This window comes from Oryza sativa, chromosome 1, assembly GCF_034140825.1.
Source record: "Oryza sativa Japonica Group chromosome 1, ASM3414082v1".
Classification (NCBI taxonomy): Eukaryota; Viridiplantae; Streptophyta; class Magnoliopsida; order Poales; family Poaceae; genus Oryza; species Oryza sativa.
In genome coordinates, this window is record NC_089035.1 from 37,905,910 (window position 1) to 37,917,804 (window position 11,895).

General features: G+C 39.1%; 1 protein-coding gene across 2 annotated transcripts; it reads right to left on the reverse strand.

Moving 5' to 3' along the window:
• Positions 1-69: 69 nt before the first annotated feature.
• On the reverse strand, positions 70-1,788 carry LOC4324738 (uncharacterized). 2 transcript variants are annotated; one of them, XM_015768372.3, is made up of 2 exons: positions 1,337-1,788; positions 70-923 (listed from the first exon to the last, which is right to left on the reverse strand). In XM_015768372.3, exon 1 carries the CDS (start codon positions 1,725-1,727, stop codon positions 1,341-1,343), a length of 387 nt encoding a protein of 128 aa, XP_015623858.1. In that variant the 5' UTR covers positions 1,728-1,788; the 3' UTR covers positions 70-923; positions 1,337-1,340. The 2 variants fall into 2 exon arrangements, with proteins under 2 accessions (XP_015623858.1, XP_025878137.1); XM_026022352.2 differs by having other exon boundaries at positions 70-957.
• Positions 1,789-11,895: the final 10,107 nt, after the last annotated feature.

An 11,895-nucleotide genomic window follows, 5' to 3' on the forward strand; every position in this document is an offset into this window, starting at 1 on the left:
CAGACAGCTCCCTGAATGTCTATGGTCTGATGATATTGCCACAACAGGGAATCCAACTCCAAGCAAGGATTGTGAACGGGAGAATCAAAGTACACCTTATATTATAAGGTGTTTTGGTTACAAAGCTCGTGGCAAATACAGGGCTACTTGCATTTTGACTGTACAGTAATGGTCTCTACCATCTAGTACAGACAAATTTGTCTTCAATGCATTGCAGCAATGACAAACAATAATGGATGGAGCAAAGTATAAAACAAAAAATGGGCATGCCAAACTGCTAATTAGCAATAACTTGATTTGAAATTTTAGGCACCAGGTAACTCATGAATCTCAAGACAGTTTATAATCACCGAATCACAAAGGTTAGCGTTTGAAACAAATTATTCAGCAGATTACTCCCACGGATTGTCTACTTGATTACAGGGATAAATTAAACATTTTATGAAATAAACTGAACAGATAGCTTAGAAGTGTGGCCGTGGAGCAAATAACCCACAGCAATAATCCAGTGGATAAGCTAAAAAGAACAGGGCAAGCTAAACGTGCTATGTTAAGGGAAAGGGAAGTACAAAGCTTGATAATTTCTCAGGCACAACAATGAATACCAAAACTTTGATGCCGGCATCAAATAACCGAATGAAACTATTCTCTAGTTCACAGTTTTAGGTTCAGGCATCCAGAAATCATCCCAACGTTAAGGGCTTAAGGCCGATGCAAACAAATTGGGTGTGCTTATTCTGTTGATTTATCCAGGGAACCATATATTGTTACCCTCCAAATCCAATCGGACCATGTGAAAGAAATCGCATCATACCAAGTTTGTTTAGGTTTCTCTATCGAATTCCCCACAAGGTCTGCAATGATGATGCTTCAACACAAGATCCGGCTAGATCAACATATTGTTATCTGGTGATCACAGTAATCTGGAGGGCAAAAGTGCATATCAGTAGCTCAGCACTGCAAAATGTGAGAAATACATGAACTCTTATGCTTTCAATTAAAGCTGGGTGGGTGACCGTCTTTCCTCTAAAATGTGAGAAATACAGAGATGATGCAAATGTCTCAAAGATGGGTTTTGGTGACAACAAAAAAACCCAAATCGCTCGTGGGAATGATCATCATACATTGATCGCAAAAATCTAAACCTTTGGCAGAATGGTTTCGAGTACGAGCACTGAATTTCCAAAGGCCACTTAGCATTCTCCATTTCACCTATCTCCTCCCAATCTAGGATCACCTACTACTAAGCAAGGAACCAAACATTGCATCGAGCTCAAATGATGCAGTAATTGTTTTGTAACATGTAAACCTTTCTTTTCAAGCTGCGGGGGCTTACTTTGTCACGGGCCGGAGGTTGGCTTGCCGGGCCCAGACAGCGGCGGCTGCTGCGGCGGCGGAGGAGGAGTGGAAGCCGCCTGCGACTCCTCGGCGGCGGCGAGTTGGCGGAGGCGGGCCTGGAGTCCGCGGACTCGGTCCTCGGTGCGGCGGAGCTTGCACCAGCGCCAGGTGAGGTAGGCGGCGAGGCCGCCGTAGACGAGGATGTAGGATCCCCACACGTATGGGTAGGTCTCCGCGTGCTCCTTCGTCTTCCGCCACTGCTCCTCCAGCTTCGCGATCACGCCGCCTCCATATGCCGCCACCCCAGCCTCCGCCGCCGCAGCCTCCGGTTGCTGCTCCGGCTGCCGCGTCGCCTTCGCGTCCTCACCGTCCCCGGCGGCCGCCGCCATGAGGCGCTGCTTGGTGCTTGGAGTGGAATAGGGCAACGGGACAAGGCGAGCAATGAGTTGCGGGATAGTCGTCGGCCCAGGATGATGGGCTTCTAGTAAGATTTAGTGGGCCTAATGCTTTTAATATGGGCTTGAGTTTACGTTCTCTGGGCTGAAACCTTCTGCTATAGACTAGGAGTAGTAGCCTGGAAAAGTACACCGAAGATCCCTCAACTTGTCAGCGGGATACAAAATCGTCCTCAAACCGCAATAATAGATATCCGGCGTACCTTAACTACTCCCTCCGTTCCTTAATACAGGGCGTGAGTGTTGTATTGTAAACACCAATAAAACTGTTTCAACAGCAGTTACACCGTGTGATATTTTGATACTTGCGCCGGTAGATACACTGGTATTAAGAGCCATGCAGCATGCACCTGACTTCTGCAGCCATGCAGCCATGAAGCAGTGAGAGAGAGGGGCTTTTTAAAAGGGACTGTCTATGTCTCAGTCGACAGAAAATTTGGTGTCCAAAACAATAAGAAGCCCAAAATTAAAACATGGGCCAAATCCAATATTACAACCACATCAAAACTGACAGAGAGAATTCACGTGACCACATTGCCTATTGAAGAAAACTTGAGAACCAAGAAGATGCTCTGCATAGGCACGTGATCTGATCATTAAAGCAAAAAAGCAACTTTGCTTCCAAAGAGAAAAATCAGAGCAATATATTGAACAAGGAAGAAGAAGATGGAGGTGAAGGAGAAGAGTCAGAGAGGAGAAGATTGCAAAAAAACGAAGGATTTAGAATCTGCAAACAAAATTCAAGATCTGAGGAATATGAAATCAACAGGTACTGAATCTTGTTCTGAACTTCCTAATTCTTAAAATCAACACTCTTCTAATTCTTGTTCTGAATCTTCTAAACTTCCTTCTTTGTATCTTGAAAAAAATAACTCACAAATGACTCAAGTTCATGGGATTCCTGTGAAGGGGCCAAAAATTGCATTAATCCATCAGTCCTCTATACGCCATGTAAAAGAAGCATAAAATAGCACAACACTATATACACAGTACTTCGTAACTCATTTGACAATTGATAGAATCTTCATATGAATCTACAATAGCACAACACTTTAGACTATTGACAAAATCTTCATATGAATCTACAATAGAACTGTCAATTAATAGATAGAATTTCATCACTCATTTGACAATCAAATATGTTAGTTACAAGATTGCACTTTTGGTATTTTAACTAAATTCTTGTGGACTTAAGATCTTTATTCATAATAGATAGAATTTCATCACTCATTTGACAATCAAATATGTTAGTTACAAGATTGCACTTTTGGTATTTTAACTAAATTCTTGTGGACTTAAGATCTTTATTCATATTGCATATCAATTTATTGGGAACAGACTTATATGTTTATATAATTTAATGAGGTTATGCATACAACTGTTCATTAAAAAAATTTACTAATTTTTGAAAATTCTATGTATACAGAAACAGCAAAAAAACAACAGCTGATTGACTTGGATTTAAACAAAAAAATTTCACAATCAGGTGAAAAAACATAAATTTTTTATGTTGTTTATTTCAATATGAAATCAGAATTATAATCAGAAAATCTCATTCAAACAGGTTTACAATTAATTGAGCAAAATTACAATAGGACAAGATCATTTATAATAGATGCAAAGAAAAGTAGTACACGATCAAGTACTGCACAGTCAGGTAAGAACAGAAAAAAAAACATTTGTCCATATAAATTTTTATTTCATTGATATGTTTAAATGAACTTAGAAAGAATTCATATGTTGTGCAGGTATTTTGAAGGATTTAACAGAGAGAGACAAAAACATTGAGAAGAAGACAATATCAAAAGATGAAGGTAATTGAAAATAAAATTACATAATTTCTTTTGACTAATTGTATTCAGAGTTTGGTTTTAAATTTCATAAGAAACAAACATCAGATTAATTCAATTTTTTTAATAAATAAAGGACTTGGGTTACTGGAGCAAAATTATAATACGATGAGATCATATATGCTTGAAGATGGCAAAGGTGATACAAAAACTGGTAAGAAACATAAATTTAGAACCATTAAATAAATTAGAATGAAACAATAATATGTCTATTCTATTATAATATGCAGGAAACACTCAAAGAGATTCAGAAATTGACAAGGGAAAGAGAATAGCTGTTATCGAGAATGTAAAAACAATGGAAAATGAAAGAATTCAATTTGAAGAAGATATGTTAGGTATATATATTTTTGACTACACAGAATTTGTTTTTTTACATATTTTAGATTGTTTTATCTTTTTTCAGGAGAACAGGATATGAACTATGTAGAAGAAATACATCAAACCAATGTTCTATCACTATTGGATTAAGATTTCATTGATGTAATTATACATTGTCAGATATCGTATATTTGTTTTATTTTGATTTGGTTTTAATTTAATTAATATATTTTAAGCAGGATAAATTTACTTCATACACTTGTCTAATGGAACATATTATATCTTCACAACCTACAAGATGCAATGATTTGGAGGTAATTTAACTTGCACTCTATTGAAAATTAGAATTTCTTCATTTTTTTGAATTGTTTTTTTAAAAACTATTTTTATTCTTTGCAGAATTCGATGTTAGAAAGCAGCAGCACAAATGTTGACTTCAATTATAATTTTGTGAATGAGGTATTAAAAAATTTATTATTTGAATATATCATTCAGAAAACATTAAGATTAATAAAAAAGATCAAAAAATCATTATGTTGAATTTTACATGAGTGCAGGTTGAACAAAATGGAAATGATTCTATGCAGACTGTCATTGATGCAAAAAAATATGTCTGAGGTGATTCCAGAAATGAATTTTGAAGCTCAAGTTGATTCTGTACAACCTTGGTCTCTAGATTTGTTCAATCTACAAGAATCTATTGAGGTATGAATTTTTCATGAATATGTATGGTTCATATCAATTAAGATTGATATAAAGATAAATTTTCAATAATGTAAATTTATGGTCCAATGTTTAATTACAGCAACAAAGTTCAATTCAGTCTAGTGATAAAGGCGAAAGTACTATTGAAATGATCCTGATTTGAATGAAGAATTTCTAACAGAAGAAGATATTGAACAGTTTCTAGATGAAGAACAACAGGAAGCATCAAAAGGAAACAATGCAAGCATAGACAGAAAATATATTCCAGAGTTGAATCAGAAATTCAAATCAATAGATGAGGCACAGAACTACTTCAATTTTTATGCATACATGGCTGGATTTTCTATTGTCAATGCTCACAGTGCTAGAACAGTAAGTAAAAAAAAGAAATGGAGAAGTTATTAGAGTAACATTCAAATGCAACAAGTATGTGAAGTCGGATTGCAATAAGAAGGAAGAAACAGTTACTTCTGAAAGGAAAACAAATGAAGTCATAGGGACTGAATGCAAATGTGTTCTTGTAATCAGTGAGAGGAATTCGATTTGGGTTATATCGAGGATAGATTTAGATCACAATCATGAGCTCAGTCCTCTAGATGAGGCTAGATTTCTAAGATCTCACAAATACATGTCGACAGAAGAAAAGATTCTAATCAGGACTTTGAAAGAATGCCATATTCCAACAAGAAATAAGATTGTAATATTATCTGTTCTAAGAGGTGGTCTAACTTCTTTGCCTTACACTAAAAAGGATATAAGCAATGTCAGAACAGCAATAAACAGAGAAACAAGCAGTAATGATTTGATGCAATGTTTGAATTTTTTTGAAGAAAAAGCAGGAAGAAGATCCCAATTTCTTCTATGAGTTTGATCTTAATGAGAATAGAAAAGTGAAGAATTTTTTTTGGACTGATGGAAGATCTAGGGAGTGGTACTACAAATTTGGCGATTGTATAAGTTTTGACACAACTTTTTTGACAAACAGATATAATCTGCCTTTTGCACCATTTGTTGGAGTATCTGGACATGGGAACACAATACTATTTGGTTGTGCTTTTATACATGATGAAACAACTAAAACTTTTGAGTGGCTCTTCAGAGCTTTTTTGAAAGCAATGAATGGAAAGCAACCAAAGACAATCATTACTGATCAGGATGGTGCTATGAGGGCAATCAAAAATATATTCACAGAAGCCAAACATCGAAATTGTTTCTTCCATATAGTCTCAAAAGCTCTGAAGAGATCTGGTTCTCTATTCAAGAAGAGACAAGGTCTTTATGACATATACAATGATATCATACACAACTCATTGACTGAAGAAGAATTTGAGTTTCTTTGGGAGGATATGATTCAAGTTTTTAATTTGCAAGACATCAATTTTCTGAGAAACATGTGGGAAATCAGAAAAAGATTTATTCCAGTGTATTTCAAAACAAATTTCTGCCCTTTCATTCAATCAACAGCACTAAGTGAGGGTACAAATTCCAGATTCAAAAAGAATGTAGGGCCACAATACAGCATTAGAAGTTTCTTGACAGAGTATGAAAGAGTTATGGACACTATTCAAAATCTAGAGCAACATGATGATCATGAATCAAGGACAAAAAGACCAAGTAGAATGTGGTCACACTATTGTATTGAATACCAAGCAGTGAGGTTGTATAACAACAAAATATTCAAAAAATTTCAGTTTCAGCTCAGCAAGACAAATGAATTGGAAATTGAGGAAATTGAGAGAATGAAGTGTTATGCAGTGTTTCAATCAAAGAATGTGATCAACAAGGAAATAAGACATAGAAAATACCTTGTGATATTGGACTTGGACTCAGAGGAATTCACATGCATTTGTTGTATGTTTCAGAAGGATGGCATTCTTTGCTCACATGTATTGAAGATTATTGTCACGTCCCAAAACGACTCTAAAATATATCCCTTAAATGATGCCTAGAATAATTAAAATCCGTGTGAAAGCCTCCAACAATTAAAATGTGCAAAGTTAAAAGCCAAATAAGGCTTAGAGGATTTTTGTAAATTTCCTAAAAGCCTAAAATGCGTAAATAAATTTTAGTGAAATTTTCAGAGCACAAATAATAATTATTAAGAAATAAACAAAGTTAAAATGATTTTATAAAAAGAAAAACCCTAAAAGTCCCCCTTCCCTCCCTTGGGCCGGCCGGCCCATCTCTCCTCCCCCCCCCGCTCTCTCTCTCCTCTCCCCGTGGCCCACTCGGCCTCTCCCCGCACGCGCGCCGCTGACGGGCGGGCCCGCCCGCCACCCTCGCTGACGGGTGGGGCCCACCCGTCATCCCCTTCCTCCCGCCGCTCCCGCCGCCTCCCCCGCGCCCTAGCGCCGCCGCCGCCGCGAATCCCGCCGTCCCCACGTGAAATAAAGTGGGGGGGAAATACTCCCCGTGATTCCCTCTCCCTTTCCCCCCTTTTTTCCCTCTCTCTCTCGCGTTCAAACGGGCGGATTTGCCCCCGCAAATCTCGCCGGCGCCATTGATGGCGGCCGGACCTCCCGCGCCGGTTTCCTTCCCCTCCGGCCGCTCTCTCCCCCTTCCAACCCTATTTAAACCCTCCCCGCGCCTCCCTCGCCCGTTTCCGCCCCTTGCCGCACCGTCTCCCCGCCGGAATCGAGCTCGCGCCGTCGCCCTCTCTCTCTCCTCCGTCGCCGACGACCTCTAGCCGGCCTTCTCCGCTCGCCAGGACCGTCTCCCGCCACGGCGTCGCCTCCTTCGGCTTCGCCGCACCGCCATCGACCCCGTCCACCCCCTCGCCGAGTCCGCCGACCGCCGGAATGCCGTCGACCCCGTCGACCCGAGCCGCGCCGCCACCTTCCTCCGCTCCGGCTGCCTTTTTCGTCGTCGCCGTCGACCTAGGGTGAGCCGTGGACCACCGCCTCTTTTCCCCCTTCCCTTCCCCTCTCTCGGCCGCCGCTCCGCCGTGCCTATGGCCGCCGCCGGCGACCATAGGGACGTGGCCGCCCTCGGGCGCGCCGAGTGGCTGCCGCGTGGGGCCCGGCCGTCAGCCGCCCGCGCCCTCGGGTGCGGCTGACGTGTAGACCCGGTCCGCGCGCCCCCTCCCCTCGGCTGACGCAATAAACCCTTTTTAAATTAAAATTTAAATGAAGAAATTCGCAAATATTCATTTAAAGAGCATATAAACTTCAAATGGCCATAACTTGGCCATTTGAACTCGGAATTGGACCGTTCAAGTCTCTTTTTTTTCCTTAAGAAGTCAAGAACCGATTTTTGTGCTTTGTTCCTGCTTGTTATATGGAGTTTATTAGAGTAAAAGCCCTTTTATTTTCCGTTGGTCGTGTAGACGTTGCAGCTTCGGAAGATCCGCTCTTCGTGGAGGTTGAAGCCGACGTTTGGGAAAGCGAGCAAGGCAAGACACATCATCCTTGAGCATATTGAATCCCAGTTTATAAAATTATTTTGATTTAAATTATTGCATTATCACTTTATTTAAATTCCCGCGTTATCACTGTTTTATCTAGCCATGCCTATTTACCTTTGTTATGACCTTATTATTGTTATTGTTATTATTTCCTTGTTCACCCTAGAATAAACAAAACCCCAACTAGTGGACACTCTACTCATGGTACCACTAGTATGATTTTAGGTAGATGCTTCGCTGGTTAATTAGGCAACATTAGGTGGTTTTACAACTCTAGACTTTGGGAATACTCTTATCACCTGGACACTATGGAATGGTTGGATTATTGTGGAATTGGATTCACACCTCCCCCTCTATTAAAAACCCTCAAAATGGTTTTAGGCTGGGCTCGGGGTGCATGGTTTTGATAGTAGCACCTCGGCCATATAAGGACCGGTCTTCGGGCCTCTGTTGCAAAGCACTACCGTACTTCCACATGTCTAGTGGGTAAGGCTTAGTTTGTGGCTCAGTCTGGTTATAAACAAAAGTACACGGATGGAGATGGACGAAGTCGGGGGTCGATGGACATCTCTAGGGCAAATGAAGGCTACACGAGCTGCGGCCCGGTAGTCGAGATGTCATGGCACAGGGCCGGTGTCCTGCTGCTAGGGGCTCAGTCCTGCCTACCTGTCCCGGAGGTTCCGGCCGTAGGTGGGGTTGGGTCGGTACTCTTGTTTATGGCTAGGATGGGTTGGAAACTATGTCATGTCTTCCGTCCGTATACCGTGGTGGTATGTGGCACGTGGTTACACGTGAGGAAAATGTGTCTTGTGGGTAAAGATGTACACCTCTGATCAGAGTATAACCTATTCGAATAGCCGCGCCCTCGGTTATGGGCAAGCCGAGCAATGTACCCAAGTTAGTGTTTTAATTCTTAAAACCTGCCTAACAGCTAAAATGTGGAATGGTTGGCCTGGGTTGGCTTGGGACGAGCTAGGACCCAGGGTCGGGTTGCCAGTTCGGTCTGAATCATCGTAGGCCTTGAGTTAAGGCAGGTTCATGTGGGTTCACGGCCTTGATTAATAATCTTGTATAGCTCTAGGATCGTATTTACAAAATAGCTTTGAGCAACTAAGTGTCTTTTAATGCTGTTTACTGCAAACCCTAACCCCCTATATTATGGCTCCCTTGTACTCCCTTACATTTATTCTGCACTTGTGGGTGTGTCTTGTTGAGTACGGTGGTTGTACTCAGTCTTGCTCAATTTTTCCCAAACCCAGAAGAGGAGCCCCTGGATGATGAAGGCTTTGGTGTCTAGCTCGTGCCTGCCGTCAAGCGCCTGTGGTCGTCGCCCTAGTCTTCCGCTGTTTTTCGTTTATCTTCTTGTGTGCTGGGTCTTCGCCGCCCATGTAAATTAATTAATTACGCTTCCGCTCGTTAAACTCTGAGTTGTATCAACTTTTGGTGTACCTTGCCTCCTGGGATAAGGAATAATGCACGCACGTAAGGAACGCCCGTTGGGTTATTTCCGATCGTGACAATTATACTTCACCTCAAAATCAGCAGAATACTAGAAAAATATATTATTCAGAGATGGAGGAAGAAACAAATGACAGCAGATAACATCAAGAGAAAAAGTATCATACCAGTTTCTGAGTCCTCAGTTCTCCGATTCAATATCCTTTCAAGGAAATTCTGTGAAATTACCTCAAGAGGTGCAAAAACAATTCCAGCATATGAGTTCTTGATGGAAGAGGCAGATAAGATTAATGAAAAATTGAATGATTTGATTGATAATGATAATGAAGTTGGAGTTGATGAAGTGAACAATGATCAAGATGCAAATATGAATGACAATTCAGAAAATAATGTAGTTCAGGATGAGAGATTACCTGAAGAAGACTTCATAGAAGATCCGGACATAGCAAATTCAAAGGGGAGGCCAAGACAAAGATATAAAACAATTAGAGAGCAAATAGCAGAACAAGAAAGTTATCACTGCAGTCATTGTGGTAGGACAGACCACACCTTTCCAACGTGTCCATTCAAGCATATTGAATTTGATTTGCCAAGAAAAAAGAAAAGGAAAGTTTAAAACATAAATCAAAAGGTAAGAAATTAAGAAAATTAAAAATAATGTTATTCAATAAAATTGGAAGAATGATAATTTAAAAATATTTTCATGACATTTATAGAGTTCAGATGATCAGAACAAAAGCATAGGAAAGCAGGCAGCTACATCAAGTGCTGCAGCAAGTAAAAGGAAATCTCAAAAAAAAAGGGCAGACAATTGGAGGCAAAAAACAAGAAGATGGAGGGAAACAGTCACGCAAAAAGATGGAGGGAAACAGTTCAAGCAGTTTAGTATGATGAATACAAAAGGCAAAAGAGGTGGAAAAGATGAGATCAAAATCAAAATTCAAAAATGTGTACTGTTGAGATCAAAATTTAAGTACTTGAATTTGTATGATTACTTCTGTGGATGTTTTTTTTTTGTGATGACATGACAAGCACAGAGATTACAAAAATACTGTTCTTCCCAAAATATATGCTAATTACATGTCTATGTAAACATCAGTTCATGTACTGATATATTCCAGCATCGACTTCTAAAGTCCACGTTTGTCTTCTATAGACTAGCAAGTACTACTAAAAAGTCCACCATATAGTTCATCAAGTCCTACTAATATATTCCAACATCTACTTCTAAAGTCCATGTTTGTCTTCTATCGACCAGCAAGTACACTACTAAAAGACCACCATATAGTCCGGCAAGTCCTACCATGTTCATTCAAAATCTTCATATAAGAGAGTAAAGCCTACAGAAAAAATAATGAAAAAAAGAAGAAATCACATTTCAGAACAGAAAAAATACAAGCAAAAAATTGAACTATAAAATTTTCAAGTAAGAATTATTACCTTCAGAAATGATCATTTAGGAGTTGATAAAAATCTGAGCAAAGAATAGAATTGTGGGGATGGAACAGCATTTTGTTCATTAACTGAATCCTCAAATTGGGTATATCTCTCTGGGAAAATAATATTTCGAAGAAGTACTCTTGGCCCCCATATCTCCATGAATTTTAGTGCAAATATTCCACAATCAAATCTGGGAAAATAAAAAATATTAAACAGCTAATAAAAAAATAGTAACATGCAGTCTCAAATATATACAGAATAAACAAAAGCTAATTAAAATGAGACAAACAGACATATTGGTTTAAATTACAGTGAATTTCTATGGCAATTACACAAATCAAAAACTGTAATTACAGAGATAAAAAACTGTAACTGATAGTAGTCTATATACTAATGTAATTAAATATAGATTTGCAAAGTCTAGTGATTCATATCATACAAAACATAAAGTAGAACATCTCAATCGTACCATATTACTGCACAATATTTTCATCTGAACAGTCAGGTTAAAAAAGCACAAAAACGGTATAATTATCCTTCACTCAACAGCACAAACTGTACTTTACTATACTTATTTCAGTACTCTTCACTATACAGCTGACAAATAAAATATTAAACTGTTTGACAAAAACAGTAACATGCAGTTTCAAACATATACAATATAAACAATAGCTAATTAAAATGAGGAGAAACAATATCAAACCAAAAAAACAAATAAGATTTGAAAAGAAAATTGGTAAGCAAAAATAAAGACATGTAATCAAACATGTTATTCTGTTTTGGCACAGGAGGATAAATCACTGAGAATCTGTTGAAATCAATAGAGTGATCTTGAACATAAAGGTTCCAGGCAAGACTAAAATTTGAAATCTACAAAAAAAAAATTAATAGAAGTTAAATTTTGTAGATGAATAAAAAAGCTGTT

Excerpts from the sequence above, each read along its gene's own strand:
- LOC4324738 (XM_015768372.3), bottom strand. The coding sequence starts at position 1,727 with ATGGCGGCGGCCGCCGGGGACGGTGAGGACGCGAAGGCGACGCGGCAG.